Source organism: Pundamilia nyererei, unplaced genomic scaffold, assembly GCF_000239375.1.
Source record: "Pundamilia nyererei isolate P.nyererei 1_Seehausen unplaced genomic scaffold, PunNye1.0 scaffold00067, whole genome shotgun sequence".
In the NCBI taxonomy this organism is placed as follows: domain Eukaryota; kingdom Metazoa; phylum Chordata; class Actinopteri; order Cichliformes; family Cichlidae; genus Pundamilia; species Pundamilia nyererei.
In genome coordinates this window covers 713,780-738,816 of record NW_005187468.1, presented here as the reverse complement: position 1 = coordinate 738,816, position 25,037 = coordinate 713,780, and the positions used below count along the sequence as shown (strand labels likewise).

The 25,037-nt window shown below is 39.2% G+C and overlaps 1 protein-coding gene across 2 annotated transcripts in view; it reads right to left on the bottom strand.

The window, feature by feature from the left end:
• Positions 1-25,037, bottom strand: part of LOC102196925 (mannosyl-oligosaccharide 1,2-alpha-mannosidase IA) — a 181,281-nt gene that overhangs the window by 43,683 nt on the left and 112,561 nt on the right. For both annotated transcript variants that reach the window (XM_005736070.1, XM_005736071.1), the window contains exon 4: positions 16,720-16,800. In XM_005736070.1, coding sequence (XP_005736127.1) covers positions 16,720-16,800 — 81 coding nt within the window. The remainder of the gene's footprint in view (positions 1-16,719; positions 16,801-25,037) is intronic.

Here is a 25,037-nt window from a genome sequence, read left to right as displayed (position 1 = left end):
AATACAATGAAACCTTTGTTAATGTGGACTATTCAGAAGGATTTGTCTTAATTTGCCCTTCTATGAGAAAAAAAGAGCAAGAAGTCAGACTGTTCTTTTGATTGTTTAAAATAGTACCACATCTAAAAACCTGAATACACCTCAAGATTTAAGCTGTGAAGCATATGGAGCTTTTATAAAGGACAGCAAGTCTTCGAGTTCAAAGCTGCAGGAACTCAAATGTGTTTTTTAAACTACCTGCTACCAAATCAGATTTACATTTAGCAGGTAGGAAAATGTGATGGACCTGAGACCACTTGCACAAAAAGGTAGGAAGAATGACTCAAAAGTATATTTCGTATCAACGTTCTATTTTTAACAATGACTGAAATCAGTTCTTTATTCCACACCTGTCAGACAAAGAGGAAAAGCAGTCAGGTAGCTGTAATGAAAGACAAGACAACTGATTTTTCCCTCCTTTCTCCTTCGATGGGGCCCATTTTCGCAGAAGAGTGTGTGTGTGTGTGTGTGTGTGTGTGTGTATTCCTGTCATTGTATTTTATATTGGCTTGTCAGTACATGCATCAGCCTGCCTAAATCTGGGCTCTCACACGCTGAGGTCTCATTCGTTTGTACCTTATTTGTACCCACTAAATGTGACATCTACCACCTGGTTACTGTCACCAGGTGATAAAATACCTTCCTGCAAAGATGGCAGTTGTCCTACTTTCCAGAAAAGACCACTTCTGGCCATTCAGCAGAGTTAATACCTGATCTGCACACCTCTCCATGTGGGAAAAAGCCCAGAGCTGCGGGGGCTTAAGCCTGCATGCATATTAATCAATGTATCAAACTCTTTTCACCCCTGCCTGCTCTGTAATCCTGTTTCTAACCCACTCAGAGTAATGGGTCCACCAGAGAATGTGGATATGACATATTTTTAAAAAGTCACCATTGATCGTTACATTTAAACTACAAGAGAAAGAAGGAAGCCAAATATAACCTGATACCAATGCCACACATGTCCTTAGGTTTGTTAGAAGAAAAAGTCTTCTGTTAATTAAAAGAAAAATTGTGGTTTTAAAAGATTCTTAACAGAAAAAAGAACAGCTATTTCCCTTTTTTAACCTGAAAACTACCTTTGACATATTCCTGTGCAAAGTCCACAACTCCCAGCTGGAGAAGGCAGGTTATACTGGGGAGCTCCCTGTGGAAAAAGACCAGGCTGATCATCCATATGAGGGAAGATTAGACAGACTGAGCAAAGGATAACAAGAGAAGGATTAATGAGGGCGGTGTAAGAATTTACCAAGCATTTCCACATGAGAACCAACTAAATACAGCACACGTCTCAGAGCTGAGCATGATAAGTGTTTGTATTAGCATATGGAGATAACATGCAAAAACAGTTCTTGCAGTTGAATGCACTGCATATGGGATATGTATCAAATAAAAATGATGAGTGTATGGACACAACAGCAACAACAGCTTCATGAAATGCAACAGCCTAGCAATCATATGATTGTTGGGCTTTTCTCTGTACCTATGAAGCGCCTTGAGGCGACCGTTGTTGTGATTTGGTGCTATATAAATAAAACTGAATTGAATTGAATGATACTATTAACATTTGCTGATTTCAGTTTTTCCATATATGAGCACCATATACTTCTCTGATTTATAACAGCAGTAAAAACACAGCAGATATGTCTGAGTTATAGACTGCTGGATGAACAAAACATGACAAACTGCAAAACATTTTCACTTATTTGACATTTCATTTCTGATTAATCAATCGAAATAATCCTTAGATCCATCTGTAAGAAAATAATCTCAGTCTGCTTTACCCACATTTGACAGTATTTCTTTGCTCTGCAATTCTGTTAATCTGCTGCTTATTTTTTCTAGATTAATCTTCTGGATCTTAAAATGTCAAAAGGGTGAAAAATGCCTTTTGTAAGCCTGAGGCTGATGTGTTCAAATGCTGTTTTGTCATGCCACCCCAACCTTTCGAGGCAGATGGCTGCCCCTCCCTGAGCCTGGTGCTGCCGGAGGTTTCTTCCTGTTAAAAGAGAGTTCTTCCTCTCAACTGTTGCAAAAGTGCTTGCTCATAGGGGGTCATATGATGTTGGGTTTTTCTCTGTATGTATTATTGTAGGGTCTACCTTACAATATAAAGCGTCTTGTGTGGTGCTGTATGAATAAAACTGAATTACTGTGAGTCTAAAACAACGACATGCACTTTACTATCACACTGTTAAAGGAAACTCCCGAGCCCTTAATCCCCGAGAAGCTGAAACTGATGTAATTTGGTGATTTTGAAAGAAAGAGTGGCTAACGATTCATTTATAAGTATGAAATAGCTGTAAGTTAAAAATTCAGTCGTTCAGCTGATCAATTTATCGACTACACAACAAGAACGTAAACAACGGCATCGGAAAGTTGCACAATTAGCATCACTCTTAGATGACAAGCTTTATAATTGCAGTGCAGTCGGTTTGCGATTTGAGTGTTTTTTTTTTTCACACCTGTGTAACAGAGCATGCAGCAGCTTGTGTGAGTATGTGTACCAGTAAATGTGAAACTGCAAATTGCTGTAAAAACACATGTACTCTACCCTTCAAGCATCGACTGGAATTATAAAGCACAGTGTGACCACACAGATATTGTATTTCCTGCATGACTAGGCAGACAAACTACAGTGCAGGCTCAGACATTGGGTTGTGACTGATGTGTGACTTCTTTTCCCCCAAAACCCACCAGTGGCTGTTGCAAAGAAGAGTTGTGAAACACTCAGGATTGGTTTTTTTAAGCATGTTTTTTCCTAGGGAGAACTTTTTTTCTCTCTCTCTTTTTTTGCCTTCAAAGCACGGCCTGTGCTTTGCCATAACTAACTGTGTTCTCTGACTTGAATCAGCCCACTCACAGAGATGATGCCTACTGGTGCACACAGACTGATCCTAATACAAGCTGCATGTAAACAGCAGTATCGGTGAGCCACATGTCCACTGATGGTCATGCCTGGCCCAGTCACAGCCTGCATCACGGGACTGTGAGTATTAAAAGCAATCTTCCTCTTCTTTTGGCTGCTCCCTTTAGGGGTTACCACAGCAGAGAATCTGGCTTCATCTCACCCTCTCTCTAGCATTCACTCACCACGATCATGACTATTCCTGTTTTCCTTCTGCCTGGCAGCTCAATCATCAACAGTCCTCGTCCAATACACTGTATCCACCATCTCAACCTGAGCTGTCCCTCTGACATACTCATGCAACAGAAAACTTTAATAAATACCAGTGAGATTCATTAGCTGATAAAAAGGACTGAGTGAACAATATTTCATTTACATATTGAAAGTGGGCTATAATTTATCATTAGCTTCCATCTGTGCATCTTTGAAAAAGCCTCCGATTTTCTGTTTGAGTAGTTCTGCTTATTCAGCTATGAGGGACCATGAACTCAGATTGAAGAGATATTGAAAGGAGGTTATTGGAGGCAGGCTGCCAATTGGGTCTGCCCAGCTTATTTACCATGGTGTGATTTGTAGTGCACTATGTATAATTGTGAATTGCCTGCAGAAGCACAGAAAAGATTGGGAGACCAACTGAGAGACCTGTCATTCAAGCACTGAGATGTATGGAGTTCCACAGCAAAAGGCGTGCTGTGAACACGCTCTTCCACCGGCCCAAGGGGACACTTGTTCCTCAGACGCACAGTGAAGCATATCTACCTCAGGCGGAGTTTGTGGACTGACTCCTGCATCCCAGGGCAATCTAACTTGGTGTGCAGCTAAGAGCCAAACCATTCCTGGAGAATACAAAAGGAAGGGGGAGAAAGAGAGAAGCCATGCATTCAGCTGGCAGAGAAATAGAGTATTGCTACTACCAAGATAAAGCTGAGTGCAGGAAAAGGGACAAAAATAAGATAACAACAGAAAAATAAGGAGCCAAAAGTAAAGTTTGATCAAGTTGTGAGTTAATGTTTCAAGGCAACTTTGTAGAAACTCTGTATCATATTATTTATTTTAAAGAGTAAATCATTACTGCACCTCTGAGGAACCGGTGTCTGGACACGTCCTTCTGACTGAAGGCTGAAGGACGTTTCTGCAGCAGCGAGACGTGGCTCCATTACCCACACAGCAAGCAAAAGGACATGTACTGCAGCCATAATGGTACATTTACGTCAGGAGAGGGCTATTTGTTAGTGCGGAAGAGCGAAGCTCAGCAGGCCCAACCGTGACGCCCATTCATCCTCCCCAATCATCAGCTCAGAAGGGAGCACTTCCAGTTCTATGCTTGTATACTTACAAAGATGCCCGGCCGGTTAGTCAAGAGTGTTCCACTAAATATGAAGAAAGAGACAGATTATCTCTGCCTGGGATCGAGATAATGCTCGTTTTTTGGTTTTATAATGGGTGTGGATGGGTGTTAATCTATACGCACCTGTGCAGCATATGTGTTAATGTGTGCGGATTGACTCACACAAGCCTATCTCTGGTGAAGATGTTAAGACAATAATTTACCCGAGCTGTTACACAGACATAGAGGTTCCTCGAGGAAAGAAATGAGGATGATAAATAATTGAATTTCCCCAGGCGGTGAATGAGGAGTCTTTTTTTTTTTCATTATTTATCATCTAATTGATTACTGCTTGTAGGCTTTCTAACTTGTCCCACAATTAATGTGCTGCTTTTTTTATGTCCTTAATTAATGGCCAGCGCAGCTTCATGAAAAACACACAGTCAATTACATGTGAAATTGAAAGCCTGTGCCATACTGCAGTGCTGGGGATGGCAAGGAGACATTAATCAGCCAAAATGAAATTCTGTGAGACAGATTTAGTCTTCTGCACCAAATTGGACTATTTTTCAAATTGTTGTCATTCTGCCCCTGTGGCAATATTGCAGCTCAAGTTTTCCTCTTGACCTAAAATACTCTTTGAATCAACTTGGCTGTCAACAATCTCTGCAGTTTTGCTCTGACTTGTTTATTCCAAAAGTGCAACCATCCTGCCCTCTGCTTGGGCTCCTGCTGGTGACACATCGGTGAGGTTTCATGTGTGTGGGACATCATGTTCAATGTGCTGCACCTGCCATATTTGGTGAAGAGCTATTGCTTTGTATACAAACAAAACATGTACGCACACAAGCGCAAAGATGTGCAAACTCACACTGGCACACGCGTTTTTCTCTCTAGCTCATGTTTAGAGAGGATGCCACCCAAACCAATTCCAAGGGGGGTCTCGGTTTGAAGGAAAAGCATTTATGGCCAACACTGTCTGAATTCAAAATACCTTCTTGGCAGGATGAGCCAGAGCATGTGAAAAACAAATAGTATCAATTCAGATTTCATTGTTTTCCATTTCTTTTTCAGCCTGAGAAAGAACAATAGGCATGTCCCCTGGCAGAACTCAGTTTGGCTACTGGCCTTTTTAAAATTATTTGTATTTTTTTATAAATAAAAATGGATCTACTGGCTTCTGTACATATCGACAGCTCACTTCGAATTTACAAAAATCTGAATGTCAAATGAAAATATGAAGTTAAAGAAATCAACCCTCCCAAAGTCCACAAATCTACAGTTTACTCCTTTAAATTGTCTCCCTTTATTTGACCTTACACTGAAAAAATGTAGTAAATAAAAATGCAGTTTCTGCATGCATCACTAAATCTCTACAGCGACAAATCAGCCACCAGTCTCACCAGGCACAGATCTCCATTTCCAGGACGATATTGATTAGAGTCAAAGCTGCCAGGATCAATAGTTTCACAGTTAAAAGCCAGCTCGTTGACCCCTAAATAATACTGCATAATGGACTGGGGCGGTAATCAAGCCCATCTTGCTTAATTCACATCTTTTGTCTCTTAGGCCTGAAAAACATCAGAAAGTACAAAGAACAAAGTTAAAACGTCATTTTACATTTCTGTTTGTCTGCCATCATTTAAAGTGCTTTTTGAAAACTTTAAAATTTTGTCGAGATGTCTTCAGTTCCTCCTTAAGGGCACAGATGAGGCTCTTTTTCTGCTTTAATTGCTGATGGACAGAGAGGAGCATTGAAGCCTGTAAAATAAAACCCCTAGGCAGCTGTGAGCTATGCAAGGACTCAACGAAAAGGCCTGAATACCACAAGGCTGACATCATTAAGAGTAGCCTAATGATCCCCTGGATTTGATTTGTTTGCCCTGTGTCACACTTTAAAAAAAAAAACATCCAAATTCCATGAGCCTGTGAACAGGGCTTCTGTTGAGGTTTGGGCTCATTTGGACCTTTGCCAAAGCCATCCAAGTCTGAATCCAATTACTCCAGCCAGAATGTTATGTATTGCTAAAAAAAAAAGACTAATTGCAGAGCTTTTACAGAAAGAAAACTATCGTACTGGCTGATGAAAAAGTGGGGACACATCAGGAAAAGAACCTTATGTTTTTCCTTTCAGCCTAAAAGAAAAAAAAAGATGTCTTCGTCTTCTTAATCATATAATAATTCAAGCAGTCACAGAAATGTATCCTATAAGCTCAGTCTGGCCGCAGGCCTCGAAAACAAGCTGCTAGCTTATTGTTGACTGACAGATTTATTCAGTGAAAGAGTTATTATTAGCTGACTGTACAGCACCCAAACAAATATTAAATAAGCTGCATGCTCTGTTGCATATAATATTTCAACAAGGTAATGCAAGATATGTGAGCTGCTGGTTATGGGATGTTGTTCTTACCCAGTGTCTCTTAATTCCATAATAAAACTGAAAGGTGTAAGAGTACAGCTGAGCACAGTTATTTTAACTCTGCACAAATGGGATTAGGTGTTTGTACACAGAGCAGAATAGGGGTTTGGGAATAGGGAGCTTTCCTTTCGCGGCTAAGCCTGCGGCGGGGACTACGGAGCACGGCAGGTTACTGTGCGATTATGATGATCCACTTTGATCTGAGGAAATGAAATTTCTTCCAAGACCACTTTTCTGCTCTTCAGCAAGAAGGGGGGCAAACAGATAAAATGCACATGGAGCCACACTGCTCATACACAAGCAGCAGAACTCACACGTATGTGAAGATTACGCAAGCACGCAAGTGCCATTTGTGGCTCATTTGCACTTTACTAATATATTTGCCTGATTTCAGTATTAAAACAATTGCAGTGTCAGAATGATGAAATACCACACTCTGTGTAAATTGATTATAGAATATTCCTTAATTAGTAAATATTTTCAGAGAGAAATGAGTATGGTACTCAGTGAAATGTTGAGGAAATGTATGACTTTGAAGTTCAATGAAAAGGTCCAAGTCTTTTCTCGAAGGCCTGAAATTTGCTCCAAACTTTACCTATTTCAGGAATAGTGGAATATACTAAACAGGACAGCTAGAATACATACATACATTTGTTCATCTGGACGTTTCAGAATGCAACGCCCAGATGAACACAGCACTGCGAAAGACTAGCAGACAGACAGACAGACACACAGTCAAGTAGCTGATGTTCACAACACTAAACACTTTCAGGAATTTTGACAGATAATTGGAGCTTTTGTTTCAACAATGTTACATATTAAGCAGTTAACATCAATGTTAACCTGGCCTGTGGAAGCCTTAAAGTTTAACTATTAGCAACTAGCTAAAGTAGTAGCTAGTAGTTTTAGCTGTTAAAAAAAACCTAACTAGGCAGCAATTTTGACCAGTTCTGCTAGTCTGTAATGTAGGCAGCGATCATTTAACAGGAGAACACAAATGTCAACATCAGTGATACTGGCTCTGTAAAACTGTAACTTGGTAGAGCAGTATAATGAGTTCAATGAAGTAATTAGCATACTAGACGTGAACATGCTACTTATGCTAACATCTTGCTCTTTCTTCAAACCAACAGCAAAAATAGACCCTGTGCACAAGAAAATGCTAATGTAGGGTTGTACATTTCTGGTAGCTTTACTTTGCGGTCAATCGCCACTGCGAAGATATACTCCAAAAATCATGTCCAAAATTCGAAAACGGAAAGATCGCGTTAAGTTACAAAGAGCAGAAGGTGCGAACACTCACCACTGTTGTGTCACAAAAAATCTAATGATCAATTTTGACGTTTAAAGAGTTTAGATCGATCAGTTGTTTACATCACTCAACACAAGCAGAACTGCACTACAAAATCAGAAGACACATCGTCCACATTCGGAAACACATCTCTGTATAGTGACTGCTCTTATGATTTTTTTAGTGCAAGTTTGCATGTTTTTTTTTTTTTTACATCACATTGTGTCCTGTGTCCTGATCGCTGCAGACGATCTCCTCCGTGACGTCTCTCCTGTACAGTACAGAATCGCTGCATCGATCACTAGCAGTGTGACTCTGCGATAAACGAGGGACAGCTGTTTACAGATACTGAGAAATATAACATTTGAATCCCTTTTCTCTTTTGCTCTGAGGCGCGTTGGAAAAACATCGACAAGTTGATGAACATCATTTACAGATATATTGGGTAAATGCCCAAGACATCTATTGAAATGTAAATCGCCGCTTGATTCATTCATTTGTTTTGGACCGTAAACAAGGCGCGAATAGGACACCGGAAACAAAGCTCCCCACAGGAGTTTCCATACAGGAAGTAGCATATGCTAACGTGCACATAGTCTATACCTCTGTCACTAAAGCCAAAGATCCAAGTGCTCACATTGTTAAATATATACCAGAAACAGACTCACCATCCAAATGTTCTGGATTTAAATTTAGTTCATGTAGGTAAGTGCCATGTAGCATGAAAAAGGTAAAAGAAACAATCCACATACTGTATTCTCTTAAACAAAGGGAACCATTAGTCTTTTACATAAGCACCATACATCTACAAAATATATCCACTCCATATGCAATTCCCACACCTGCACTGGATACCCATATATCTGATATTTCAACCACACTTCATCTTCCCATATTTCCTTACCTCTCAGCATAGCTTATGTAAGAGGCAGCCAGTATGATGGGGAGGGGGTGAAAAGACACTGTAACCTTCAACTGGCAAAAGACAACCATGTTTGTCCCTCAAGGATGGCTGAAAAGTGATCCTCTCAATGCATATTTCTGGTAACAAAAAATAAGCACTCTCTGGACTGCTCTGTCGCAAATTTATTCAATTGGATTCCTGCATAGAGTAAATATCTTGGGGGTGGGGGGGTTACCTGGCACATATTTATCTCTGCTACAACCTAACTCTTTGCAATGGTATGCAGGGTCACAGCAGGGAAGCTGATGCAAGTCTTGTTGCTGGCTGTTGCTGTGGGTGATGGCAGAGAACTGAAAGGAGCAGACAGACACAAAGGGCCATGATTGACTGCTTAGGCTCAAACACAGAGAACATTTTCCACAATCAGACTTGAGCAGCATGAATGCTGAACTTTTTTTCCAGATTCAGAGAAAAATTGCTGCTTTGGTGTGTTTGAACATTGTTTTTAAAAGACGTCCAAGCGATACCGGAGCGTGCCAGAACCGTAATACCATCGCGGCTCAGAACGAAGAGAGGGAATAGTACGAGATATCATTTGTGCAACAAAGCAAAAAACAGCTACCCCAAGACAACTACAGTAGGTAACTGATGTGCTTCTATAAAGAATTAATTCAGATCACATCTGTGAATCAGTGGCACACAGTTCAAAGCACATCTTCAATGCACCAGGGTGCAGGTGGGTATGGCCCAGCTTCTGCCATTTGGGAAATATTGTGGCCGGAAGCAAACAGTGCAATTGAAGCGTGGTTAGAAATGATGTGAAATAAGGACAAAACATCAGCAGAAGGTATTGTGAGGCCTGGCAGTCATGACTAAGCAAATTACCTCTTTTCTGTTCTTTTAATAGTGGAGTGTTTTATATCACAGCCCTCTGATGTCCCTGAGTGATGCAGAACCACCAGTGACTATCATAAATTATATTAGCTTAAAGGGGAGGTTTGATGTTGTTCTACTGCAAAGTGAAATGTTTAATGTTAGGCACAGGTGCTTATTTAACAGACCTTAGAATCCAAATGAGAAGGAAGCCTGCTTTCAAATAAAAATCTATAGTGGATAAAACTGATAAATTCACCAATAACACTGGATGGGGACATGTAACTATATTGCTGCTACTGCTGCCATATTCTATCCTCAGCTACACAATGTTTCACCTTGTAATGGAGTTATGTTAGGTTACAGGAAGCTGTGAAAATGTGCAGACTTTTATAGAAGACCCAATAAAATTGTTGAAAGTTGGGAAAATATTGGGATTACAGTTAAATAATGTTTTTGTCTTCAGTCAGGACCATAGTGTTTCTTTAACGGCATGAAAGCAATCTGATCTACTCATACTGAAGCTTCTCTAAACAACAATTAAGTATATTAAGAATATTATTAAAGAATATTAAGAGTAATAATTGAAAAAATTTGTTTTATACCAACACAAATACAATTCAACTATTTCCTTACTTTTATACCAAAAATGCAAACATGTGTTGCTGCAAAGTATCCATAACTCGAAAGTTCGAGTTATCTTTCTCGAAATTTCACGTTTCTTTTCTCAAAATCTGACTTATTACGTAATTCAAAATTTTGACAAAAATAACTCAAAATTTCAAGTTAGCGCTGCCAATCAGTGAATTACGTCATTTTCTTGTTACCTGGAAGGATATTGCGCAGAGGAATGCGCACTCAAAACCGGATCGTGAGCTACCAATGGTTAGCAACAAATTGGCGCTTTCCGTTTGCTGATAGTAACGCCATGTGATTCAGCGAATAACACAAGGATTTCATCATTTGTGAAGCCATGCTGAAAACACTCAGCAATTTGTGCATTCATGACAGGCTGCAATACTGGTAGCTTAGCTGTAGCATTTGTAGCTGAGGGCTTCAGCTTCCAGGTAACAAGAAAATGACGTCATTCATGTAGATTACTGATTGGCAGCTCTAACTCAAAATAACTCGAAATTTCGAGTTATGGATACTTTTTTTTTGTGGCGGAAATGGGCTTCCATATGAGAGAGTGTTATTGCATACATCTTGCCTCACACAAAAAGTTTGTTGACTATAATTCACATATTAACATTAGGCAACATTTGTCTGAGCCAAATTGGCCAACATATCAACACCAAACAGTTTAAAAGCTTTTCGGTAATTAGTGTTCATGCAATGGTTGTTATTATGGAGGATAACACTCGATTGCGCCATGGAAAGAGGGCAGCACAAACACAAATACCAGCAATCCTGTTTTACCTCCTACTTCAGGATAGTTAAGCTTATACATTGTTACAAGAAATAACCGATGTGCCCGTCATGTAGACAAAATTACTAATAATGCACCATAACAAGACTGCAAATATTCAAAAGGCTTGAATATTTATCAAAAGTACCAATGTCAAGTTTCAAAATACTTGCCTACCAGAAAAATATCAATTATTTTAAAAAAAGAAATGAAAGAAATCTTAATGTAAGCTGTTTAAATTCAGCTGCATACCCCCAAGCAAATGTCTGGGGAGTCAGAAATTTTCTGGAGGCGCTGTAACAATGAGTTTCAGAGAGGAAGGGAGAGGCGTACACAGGCAGCACATCTACAGAAAAAGATCATTTTCATATTTCTTCTGCATGTAAGTTTTGATAGGTTGGTTATGAATATTTATTTGTTGTGCATGATCTTCTCGTGCAGGTGAGAAAAGTTCGAATCACTCAATCTGAGAGACAACTGCACTGCTAATCTACACATTACATGACAGCAAGTTCCCCCAGACAATTAATGATGCTGAGACGGGGATACAAACAGAGAAACATAATTAGACTCTCATCGCTGACAGTATTTACAATTTATTGCATTTTTTCCGAGTGTGATGTGTGTGATATTTATATTGTCTTTATGGCAGTGCTCTCGAGTGATATGACCCAAAAATAAACCAATTTTCAGCGACATAAGTGGGTCACCCAAATTAGAACGACAACAGCATGGACAGATGCAAACACCATACCCCTCATCAGCGCATCCAAAAACACATGCCACGAGGACTTTAAATAGAAACCCACAGGCCGAAGACAAACACTAAAGTTTGTGAACCTGAGTAGAGAAAAATCTCAGCCTGAACTGTCACAGTAACTCAGTGTTCAGCTCCAATGTTCCAGAGCAGAAAAGGTTAGATTTGCGGCTCTTGCATGTTCTCCAAAAGTTCACAAACAGTTCCTCTGCATTGAAGTTCTTGACTGGTTACAGGCATGAATGTGATTGACCCAGAATAAAAGGTAAGACGGGACCAAGATAAGAAAATATTTTTTTTCCCCCTCAGTGAAAGAAAACCACAGCAGCGTGTTTCAGAAAACATGTCTCGATATCAGTCGCTGTGTACCGATTGGAGAAAGTTTATTTTTAAAATAAATACCACGACGTTCATTTGTTGGCTTGATGAGATTTGGCTGCATTAAAAGGGATTCATAATGTGGCTGCGACCAATGATTGTAATTTCAGACTCCTAATTTTTAGCTCACTACAACAACAATATATATATATAAACTGTAATACTATGTCACTTTAAAACTGTTTTACGTGCTTGTTCTTAATCTTCCCTATTTCCCCCCTTTAATATTTGAATCTCTTCCATATTGATCTGTATTTCTTTACCCACCATTCTGTATCTGTTATGTACTAAACATAAACAGGACATTTATAATTCGCCTCCCTCAGATGAATGAGACACACTACTGTTGTAGCACAGAGAGGCTGGCAGCTGTCTGTCACTACATGCAACAGAGTTCTGCTTCGTTTAACAACATGAGAACTGCAGCTGGAAACTCCGTGAGATGGAGAAAAAACTAAGATGGACTGTCATTGGCCAAATGACAGAGTTTGGATTGATTTTTTGACAGCATTAGATTTACATCCATTGTTTAGACCAGCGGTCCCCAAGAGTCGTTTGGTACCAGGCCGCGAGAGTTGAGACTCGGGAGCGAAATTTATGGTTTTTAGGAGTTTTATTGTTTTGTTTTGTTTTAAATCGTTAACTCTGTTTCTCTGGGTCTTTGTTTGCAATGTTTGGAATCTCCTCAAAGCCATCCCAAAGATGATCACTTTATTTTCTTCAAACACTGAGAAGGATTCAATCTCTTCTGTCCCCCATGAATATAACTGATAACATTACACTTCTTCATACAAACACACTTCTTTCCTTGCAACCTCTCCTGAGCACCCTTGCTCCATTTCCTCGTTTCCTTTTGCTGATGACCACATGAGCACGCGTCTTTCTTCACTGCTGGCTCGCTCTCTGTTTCAGCTCAGCAATTTTCACACAAGGCTGATTGAATTCATTCCTATTCCCCTCCACTTTTTCTCCTTTCACTGTTCTGTGCTCTTGATAAGGAAAAGGGATGAAGCCACAAAGTCTCATCGCCACACACACACACTGCATATAAATGGACACTGACAAATGAAACCCACTGCACAGAGATGGCTGGAAGAAGGCATGCAGCATGAATCCAAGCAGTGGTGAAATTCAGGCCGAGCTGACATCCAAAAACATGCATAGGTGTGCTTAGGAAGCGGGGAAATTCAAGGCATGTTTAATGAGAATGTCCAGTATGTGAACCCATGGAGAGATTCCCAGTTTAAGGAAGTTTTTTTAGGATAATGATTTATCAAACACAAAAACATCTGTTATATTTAGAGTCTATTTAAAAAACTATTGTAGTGAACCAAGCACATTTTAAATACAGGCTGAAGACTGTTTATGGTTGTGGTAGCAAAAGTTGTGATTGTATCAGGACAACACACATTGAAAGTTACAGTCAGAAAAAAGATTAACTTTTGGTGCACAAAGTCCACCATCGGGCAATAATGTTTCCTGATAGCTGCTGGAGTAGTTGCCACTGTTCTCAGAGCCATGTGGACTGCCAGAAGTGTGTGTTGGTGAATGATGAAAGAGTGGGGCAGTAGCAGCCAGACCCGATTGAACAAGACATTTAACGTGAAAACTGCTTCCATAAAAAAGACCAACCACAAGCCTTCTGGGGCTCCAAGAAAACACACGCACATAAACAATGCATTCCACTAGGTCAAAACAACAGGAGGTTATTAATGGTCAGGTGTTTCTCCAGCTCTGCTCCAAGCATTTCTCCAGCAAACTGTGTCCCGCAAGGAGCCATAATCATCACGCAGTTCCTGGCAATCATTTACAGCAGCACCAGCGGCCGAATGTCCTCTGGTCAAACTTGATGCACAATCTCGTAATAGTCCGCAACAGTGTATCTCAACTGATTTAAGTCTCTGCCGCAGTGACAGACCTTCAATCTATTGGTTTTATCATTCGAATGGAACTGCATACTCCTAAGAGAAGCTCCTAATGGGAGAACCAAAGGGTGACTCAGAGGATCAGAGATGGCTATCCATCTTGTTTTCCGGGAACCTTCACAGAGAGCACGCAGCCGAGTCATGTGATGGATAGCGGCACCAGAGTAAAGGGTATTGATACAGTATGTTTGTCAGGAAACGGAGGCCGTGTACTCGATCTCGTAAGAGAGACTGCGTACAGTGAACAGTCAGGCAATCCAAATGTGAAGAAAAGAAAGTAGTAAAAGGATTGGAGTCATTCAAACAAAACAGATTAAGGAAACTCGTGACATAGACTGAGGTTAAAAAGGGAAGATTAAATGACGCAAAGATAGCAGGAAGGTGTCTCTTCTACAGATTTGCTTCACCTAAGCTCCTTAGCAGCTATGTCCTTCTGTGACAAGGTGAGACAAAAGCAAACTTTATGAGGAATACACTCATATTCGAAATGTCATTCTCTGTGCCGTATATAGAACATTTCCATGGACCAGTGGATAAAGCAGAAGAATATTTTCTGCATGGCATTAATGGCAGGCAAATGTGGAATAATGGATTCAACAATATATTCTGCTCCAGTAATGTATTCATATTTCACTCATCCAGCAGAGCTGGACAATTTTATGCTGCTCTCCCCTCAGCTCGCTTGGCCTGCAAATCAATGTCCATTAAAGCGACAGAGTGTTCATATGTCACTGGATCCTTTCACATTAATTCTGCTGCCACGAAGATTTCCGCCTTTTCCTCTGCACGAAAAACACTACAACTGCAGTGTATGTCATGTGCGTGCTCTCCAGGGCTGCTACAGGCAGATGCTCATTATGACAACACCTTTACCTCCAGTGATTTCACACTGTACTGATAATGAATCGGCCCATTTGTGCAGCGTGGCTGTCGCAGGCTATTTTTAAACCTTTATTTATTCAACCAAGGCTTACAGAGCATTCATACGTTTTTTTTCCTGACATGGCCGAGCTTCACACTCGTGCAGTTTCACAGCTTCACACCTGGATGCTGTCCATCGTAATCTCGGGCCTTTATACAGAGCCACTGAACAGCTTCACTGGAGCGACTGGAGCTTTTACAAGGACGCAGCTCTTGTACTTTTTCAGCAATGGGAAAAGATTTCCATTCAACTTTGCCTTCTAAATTTAATCAAATCGCTCAGGCTTGGCTCTTTAACCTCTAAGCAACACTTCAATACTACAATGACAAAGCAAAAAAAAGCACATTCTTAGAGGCTGATTAAATTTAAAATTCAGGTTAAATCCCCCCGAGAATCCAGTGAAACATTGAAAAGCTAAAGAAAAGCCTCCAGAAGTTCCAATTTATTTATATCTAATTATAATTATCATTTAATATGAGTTGATGTCTTGCAGTGTTTCTGTGATGTAGTTAACAGGTTACCGGAAAGCCACACAAACCATTTCAAAGCTTTTGTTTGCATATGTTATAGGTATTATATTAAAAACACACAGAAACTGAAACAACAGTTTAATATTATCATTTAGGAAGGATTTACTGGACATCAGCATCTAGCCTCGGGAGCTACAGCAGTGTGCAGTTTATAAGCCTGAACCTGGCACTGCAATATTGCCTTACAATCAAGAAACGCATCATGTAGGGCAAGTACGATGCACTGGGAGATAACAGGAGGCGCATTTCTGCTTCTTTAGTAAAGAGTAACTGGCTCTCCACACTTTCAGCATCTGTGACTGGCAGATTAGTCAGTCTAGTAAATTCACAGATGAATTTGACATGAAGCCTTCATTAAAACTCACATTACCGTAATATGATACTAATTAATTTTATGCTCAATGCAGCTTACATGCCATACATTTTACATCTGCTACTTCTTCAAACCCTCATTCTCATATGCAAGTGAGGTTGCTTTACATTTTTTTGTGTCTATAGCTCAGAAATATCTACATGTCTACAAACTAAACAGCTCCAGTTCAAAATGAATTTGAATGTGATCGTTTAAAGCTGGAAATGACTAAATGTGATGCATTTTTTTTAAAAGATCTCATTTTTTAAGAACTTGATGAAAGATTATTCGGTTGTCAAAATAAGGCCTTGATTACCATGAGGTGCAGACAAGTTGGACATGTGCTGACATCCAGTGAAAAATATGTATAAACCAATTAGGTCCCAACATAAAAACTGGTGAGGATGAGTACATATCCAAACCCTTACCTATATATCTTACACAGACAGTTTTTTCCCATTCCAAACAACAGAAAAGCCCAAAACATGAAAATGCTGAAATGGCCCAAGATAATTTTATGCTTGCACAGCGGTGACACATAAATACACCTAAACACACTGATGTGCACAAATGCTGTCACCCTCAGTGGCAGCCTGTTCATCATTCAAACTGCAGGCCTGGTGTGAGATAAAGGAAGCAGCAGATCTCACTAGAGTAGAGGGATAACAGACATCTATTAATCTTACCTCCTCCCCTGTCAAGTAGTACGCCGACAGCAACCCGCCGACGTAACGGATGTTCACCTCAAACAGTGATGCCTCGCCGTTCTGTTGAACCAAGAGAGAGAGATCAAATTGTCAAATGTCATATTTAAGTCCTCAGTCGGGGGTAAAGTGGCTGTACGGGGAAAAAAAAAAAAAAAACACACACTAAAGACACCATGAACTGTTTTTTACTCCACTCATGGTTTTACTTCATTCAATAACTGAGCTATGTGGTAGGTTTATTGCTCTCTGAGATGTCTTTGGAGTAGTGTAGTCAGATGGGAAGATAAATATTTTAATATTTCACACAGCATAAAGTCTCTGGGTCATGTAAATATTTATTATGTTCACGTGTGCAGATCAGCATTTCTTGGTTGTTTAATAGATTTTCAGATTCTTTAATGCATGAAGATGTTTACTGGAGAGTCTGAGGTTTTCCTGAGTGGTGTACTAAGAAGTGAGATTAATGGGTTAATTAGCTAGACTGCATTATACTAAACTGTACACCACATTGTCACTGGAATGTGCACATATTTATACTTGATTCTAACCTGGTGCTAAGTTTCTTAAACACCAGCTACTAGAACACTGTCATTTTCATCTGCCAACAAACTAAAGTGATTTCCACAACTACTTCATTAGGTTAGGGGACTTTAAATGTATGCACTTTAAAGTTTCAGAGCTCTAATGTGTAGCGGTCACATTAGAACGAACAGCAGCACTGAGAGCGCGCTCAGTGTTAAAACAATCAGCTTAATTAAAATGCTTGTTTTTACTGCTCTGTGTACTAAATTCCAAGGTTAACAGTTTCTGCAGCATCGGTCTCTGGTCCTTCTTGCAACAGTTTGGCACTTTACAGTTCTATTTTTAATTTCCTTTTTACATTTTTATCACAATTTCATTATCACCACTTGACGACGTCTCTGAAAAGAGTAGGCGGCACTCAATTTGTGCAGAAGCAGAGTCATGTGATCTTACAGAACCTGAAGCAAAAAGCCCGACTTGACAGAAAAAGTTGATAACCACCATTGTGATACTTATTTTACTTATTACTTACTTATTTTAAGTTTTTTTTCAAGCCAGCTAATGCAACAAAAGTGTGGCTAAGTTGAACTTCCCCTCTGGTATACTCACACAACTGCCAGTTTAAGAAGAAAATAAATAAATGTAAAGATGGCATAAGCAGGAGCATAACTTAATTTCTTGAGACTTCTATTTACAAGGACCATAGATAATCACAATAAATTACAACTGTGGTTATATCTCAGGAGAAAAAAGCAATTTCTAATAAGCAATGCCGTTGCATGGTGTTATTCTGAGTGAGTGCATAAGAGGAGTCATACTGGATTAACACAAGGCAAATTGGGTTGTGACCATGGCCACTTCATCTGAATTCAACAGCCGTGGTTCATCTTTAAAAGTCTTTGTACTCGGTGACCAATAAACAATGAATTAAATAATAATTAAATAAATAAATAAATTGTTTTTGTTCCCACAAAAAAAGAGGCAGATGTCACTATGCAAACTGAATGCTTTGTGTTTTTGTTTTGTTGCTGTTGCCATTTTCAAGCATCGACCTGATGCATTAGGTAGTAGCTTACTGTAATAATAAATATTTAAATGCTTGTTGGATAAAAGGGAGGCTAATGGCTGAGAGGATTAAAGTACAGAGACTACACTGTGCTTATTAATAGAAGCAAACCCACGCTGGATTATCATTGTTACTCTAACATAAAAATAAAATGTAAATGTATGTCACTAAACTCTAACTGACCTAAACCATACTAACCAATAATACACGTGCACTTTAATCAACATATCCACTAACCTGGGACTGCATTACCATGCAACCCTGCAACCACTAAACAAGAGTCAGTCTGGAAACAACAACAGCAAAAACACAAAAATCCTTCCAGAAGTAAGTCTTGTCACTCAGCAGCCATCTTGGCAACATCTCCAAACATCCATCTGAATGATGACTCACTAAACTTTACCCACAAGAACACTGAACAAATTAGCATGGCTAAGTTTTGGTATAGACATAGTGAGTCAAGAAAAGCAATACTTATATGTACGCATGTTAGCTATGATAACGAGCACTTATACTCATAGTTGAAACTGTCATGAACCTCCACTATGGCTATCTATTAAAGTCTAATAAAATAATTGTCTCACGCGCTCGAGCTTTCATGTTGTCCACCTCTATACAGTCTAGTACCAAATCTCTCTGAATGGCTGAAGCCCTACAGGCATTAATTTGACAAAAACAACACTGAAATAACAAAACATTTGAGACAGCTCAATTCTACAGTTTTAGAAAATAAAAGTATAAAAAAGAAAAAAAATTCCACTTCAAAGCGACTCGAAGTGTTATTATTTACATAAAGGCAGTTTTACAGTCAATCCCCATGGAAACAGCAAAAGTGGTTGCTAAGTGATGATGTGACAAAACTGCAAAACCTCTTTTGACTGATTGGTTAGCCTTCGTATTCCTCATTAGTGGAATTAATTGTATTCATAACATTTTGACAGCAACAAACAGAGATGATAAATCAATAAAAATAGTGGGAAGCATTAATATGAACGCACACTTAGAACCTTAAACAACACTAGATTAAGTGTTTGTTCTCGTGTTTGCAATTCAAGTAATGCACAAACACTTTTAAAATAATTCAAAAATCTACCCAAGTCATTTCCACATACAGGGTTATCTCTGTGCTTATAAGGAAAGCTCTTGAACTACAAAGCTCCCCGTGCTCTTTCTTCCTCTCTCTCGGTTGTAATGGAGTTTTTCTCTCCAAAGAAATCAACGACTAGAGCCAGGGCAGACTCAAAAAGTCAGGCTAGAAAGTCAAAGCCATGTAATCGTGTTCCCCGGTGTTTTGTTTCCTCTTTTGTCTGAGAGACTCTTGCAACCGCAAGGCAGTATTGATTAGTAGGGAGCAAGTTTGGTTCAAGCTGGATTTTATTCAAGAACCTCTGCTGTAATATTTTGCCATCAGTTTCTCCTCTTACATTTTTTTTGGTCACTTAGAGTCTCAAAAATCTTTGGACCAAGTCTACAGATTACTGTACAGATATTTATCCTGTGATGTTTCAACTGCTAGGAGAACCGTTCCAGAAAGAGAAACGGCGGCGAGTGTATTTTGGCTCTTTTGTCATCCAGATGTGGAAACGTACAGCGGGATGACTTCAGAGTATGGAGCAGAGTGTGCAGTTCCGATCCCTTTGTAATTTTCCTCAGCTTTCATTAGCAGCCTTGTTCTGATTTTCTGTGGAAAAGTAACATCTTAAGAGTATCGCAAACAGACAAAGCAAACAAAACTGTACTTTCTGTTCAACAGTCCTCACTCTACACTACTGTTTGCTTTTAATATACTCTGGGCGTTTTTCAATTTTCTCCGTATGAGTAGAGACACAAATGAATGTCTTGATCTATATCCTAGCTTTATCTACTGCTGGGCAGTTTTATCACACAATACAATAAAACATGTGTTTGTTTGCAATTTTACTTCTCTCCTTTCTTTTTTTTAGAAAAATAAATACTGACAAGAGGACTTGTTGCTATGTTGCAATTTCAAGATGAAATATGCACGTTATATTTTCTTTTCTAATTGAAGTATGAAATAAGAGGTACTGCTCAGTATGTCACTATAATTACTGCCTCTTGTGCCAGCTGAAGGTTAAAGCAGAATGGTACTCATTGACTTGGAGACCCATTGAGAAGGAAATTGCTAGCTCGAGCGTGGTTGATAAGGAAACTGCAATTTGGTGGCAGAAAGGGCAATTTGCTAGAATTGAGTTAAGGAGTCAGTGGCATCTGTACTATGCTTTTATTTATCTCTATATGCATCTCTTTAAAAATGCATATTTTTAATCCTGTTTATATCGTACTTTACATAAATACATAATATTTATAACCACCGTGTTTATTTGACACGTCAACAAAATATTCCATCCATCCATCAATTCTCTTCAGAGTCCAGATTCAAATACATGCACAAACATGAAAATGTTATGAAGATTCTAATGGAACCTTCAGGGACCATGTAAAACACAAATGTAACCTGGATTGGATGTTGAAAATTGCTACTGTGAGCCATTTGAACCCAGTTCCTCAACGCCTTGCAACATTGGGTTTAAAAATTTCAAGGTCACAGTCAGTGTCCATTTACATTTACAAACAATATAGAGGTCTTTACAGGCAACGGAAGTACATTTTGCAAAAATACTGTACAATTTTTGTTTGTTTTATTTGATAAGTTCCCTTTTTAAAAACTCTACGATTCTGATTCTACAACAGCATGACGCTGGCTCCGTTTGAAAACTCTGCACACTGGTGACATTTTCTGAGACAAAGCACCAGTGCCTCTGGCAGGACAACTGAGCTATCTTGCCAACCCTGAAATGAGTGGCCCATTCAGTAATGACACTACAATGGCAGTGATTAGGAATGGAGTGTCTATTTATCACTAGTGATTGTAGCTCTCAGCAAGACCGGCAGAAGGTACAGTGAGTGAGGACATACAGTGCTGACAAAGGTTTTGCCAGTCAGACTTTAAGTCCTAGAAGACTCAATAAATCACTCAGGAAGCCATTCATACCAATTTGAAGATATACCTAACGCACATTTACATTTAAAAAAACAAACAAAAAAAAAACAAAAAAAAAAACAAGCCCCTAGGCAATCTTTCTACTCAATTGGCTTGTTGATTTCTGCATTTGAATCTGATTTATTTTTCAGGAACAGCTACTTGCAAGCCCTGCGTCTTACTGCAAACGGGGCAACCTAACCTTCAAACGTGCCTCAACGTTAAATGAACTTAAAAGGCAAACCCTAAGGCTCTGAGAACGTAAACTAAATAGTAAAACTCACACTGACAAAGCAATTCAATCATCACGGTGTAAGTAAGACAAGAAGAAAGAAGATTAAAAACTGTGTCCTCTGAAAGGTTGCTTGTATATGACTCAATCTCAAATTTCCACATTAATGTACAAACGGGTGGAGGTACAGCTGACTGGATCTGATTGTGAGGCTGACTTTCAAACGGGTTTAACATCAAGGCACGAATTTCTTTGAAGTAAACCAAATCTGCATATTATGTTCACTGGGGCATAAGGCCTGAAAATTTGGCTTTTTACAAGATTTACAAAGTAATTTGTCCACCGGAGAAGCCGAATGCGTTTCTTTTATTTATTATCAAAGTTAGATTCCACATTAAAGCATAAAATTATTAGCTTTCACAAGATATTAAGGCTCTGCGTTTGGCTGTTAACTGGACAAACACACCAGCTAATGTGGGGAAACTGAATTATTGAAATATCCCTGTTTCTTTGCACAATTCTAATGAACTTCACACTAAACAAAGACCAAAGTCCTTTAATTTCTGTGTCTGTGATTAAATCAGTTGTTCAATATTTATGCTAAAACAAAATTGGCTGAATTGTGTGAATGTGTTTTAGGCTTTGAAAATGGGATTAGGAATTAGTGTTATATTATTACCTGTTAATGATTATCTTTCCTCCCTCCACTTTCCCCTCATCCCAAATGATGGAGGCAAATGTCCTCCCTTCCTGCTATGTTTGCTCAAAGAGAATTATTTAGTTTTTCGTTATATTTTCCAGTTCAGATGACTTATCTCAATGAAGCAGTAGATGAATCCTAATAAAAGAAGAAGGGATTCTCAAATCTAACCCAAAAGAAGTATCTTTAATGACTAAAACACTAAAAGCAATGTCATAAAGCTCAATTTACATGCGCTGCTTATCCTGGAGGTACGTTTATATACGATGCAGCAAGCATTAAAGCTGCCCCGCAAGCACAACCAGAAAATCTGGATAAGTGGATGACACCTGTTTTTATTTTTTCCCCCGCCTTGTCTCTCTTCATGGTGCTCAAGTTGAGGGTCTAATTAGGAGTCAACACAAGGCTGTCAGAGAAAAACACAGAAGTTTTCATCACCATTGCCATCAAGTTAAAAAGCTTGTCTGCATTTTCTCTGTTAGTTCTTCTCAACCTGCCGCAGTGAAAAGTAAGCGACTTTCTGAAGAATGCGCATCAGTGAAAACAAATGTGCAGCTTTAAAGTACCATTAACGCACTGCTTCTTCACACCAAATCTAATATATACAGTTGATGTTCATGATATAAACCAATCAGCCACAAAATATAAATCACTGACAGATTAAGTAAATAACACAGATCATCAGGAGTTACGCGAGTACCCCTCATACAGCCAAAATAGCGCATTACCATGCAATGTTTTTTAAGGAACCTCAGTGTTATTGATGCATAATTTGTCACCTGCCATCCAAAATCTGGCAACTATAAAGCTATAAAGTAGCAGTTACTCAAATGGACACTTGTTGTGTTCCCTAAATGGGATGCTCAGGTTTTCTAGTATTTTTTTTTCAAGCCTGCTTTTTGCTAAAATAATATACTTAAAGATGTCTGTTGCTAAACTAGCTAGCTAGTCAGCCCTCGTGTGCAAATGTGGTTATAATCCGGCTACTCAGGACTTAAAAAGTAGTACACAAACCAGGGGAGACCCCACAGTGCCATCATTCATTAGGTATCATCCACCTAAAATGTTTTGCAGTACAACTAACCATCCCCCCAACATCTGTCAACATTTCTATCCATGTCCAGCCATGTTGTGGCTGTATTAGCGATGTGCAGGGTGCAGGTGGTTTTAATTATGTGGATGATCTGTGTGTGCTCCTCTTTCTCCTTACCTTGTGGCAGAGAATAGAGAATGAAAGCTCATTTAACTAAGCAACTTCTTTTACCAACGCTGTAACTATTTAAAATGTGTACTACTGGGAGAAAAACTAATTATACTAGCTAATGTAATTTTTATGGAGGAGGAGCCTCGACAGGAAAAGAAAATAAGGAACAGAATGACTCATTGGGGTACATTACATTGGGGTACATACAATGCAGTGTTGCTGGTGGTGCTCTCTCCTTGTCTATTGATGTGTATTCAACAGTCAAAGCAAAGATTTCTGTCCTACTCAGCCCAGATTTGCTTGGGACACGAGCCTGATTGGCATGGCCACTGTGCTGCTGTGTGCCAAGGAGCTGACTAGACTATTGCCCAGTTGTGTCCTGCTCAAATGTTAATGTAATAATTTACTGCTAATAAAGAGGCATCATTGTCACTGGGCAAATGTCTGTTAGCATTGCTGCCATCCAGATTCTGACTGACTGCTACATGCTAACGCCAAATCGGGCTGATGTGACAGACAAAATGACCTGATAAGCCAAGGATGGAAAGAGACGATTGCCTCTCCTACCAAAGCTGGTGATTCACACATGCTGGCTGGGATTGAATTTAACATTGCTAATTAAAATACAGATACAGAAATCATCAATTTTCACTCTAATCTCCCTGGCTCTCACATACTGTTAAAGCTGCTGCCTCTGCTGCTCCTCTCCAACTTGCTGCTTTCAGGACATCGAGATGCGCCTGCGTTTTCTATTTCTTTTCTTTTTTTAAAATATTGTGCAGTAATTATAGTCTTGATCAGTGTCCAAGTTGTGAGAGCAGTCTACAACATTAGCGTTAATGACCCTACCCGCAACCCTGTGGAGCATGCTAAACAGCTTTCTCTGACATAAAGGGAGCTCTGAAATTCAAGCCAAAATAGCGACTTCACAAAAAAATGAGCCCACTCAGCGCAACACTCAGGTGGGTGAAATCAGCATAATAATAAAGTTAATTGTATAATATTGCTCACAAATATTGTCTTTTTTCACATAACTATTCCTAAAAGAGGCTTACATAATGAATTCAGTGTTTTGTTTTGTTTTTAACATTACAGTAGATGAGTACATTTCAAGAGCCCATTTCAAGAGGACCTTCCCATTTCTTACTGTTTAGTGATCCCACACTAATCAAAGTTACAAAACTATTCAGGCACAATAACAGTTTTTCTTTTATTCTGGAAGCTTGTTTTTTTTTTTTTTACATCGCAATAGTTTGAAATGAAAGAAGTTTTTGAAACCAAATTTTAACTGACAGATATTAGCCAGTAACGGTCATCAGCTGTGATACGTCAACTTTTTGCCCTCTTGTTACTAGAATAGAATAGAATAATCCTTTACTAGGGCTGTGCGATATGACCAAAATCTCATATCCCGATATTAAGACATCTATCGTCCGATAACGATATAAATCGCAAAAATGTAACATTTTCTGTAAATTCTGTGAATCTCGGGCAGCTCGACTTGCGTGAAGTGTTTCCAGCTGGGCGTCGCATACCTGGAGTCGAGTGTTTTAACCGATGCATGAAACTATA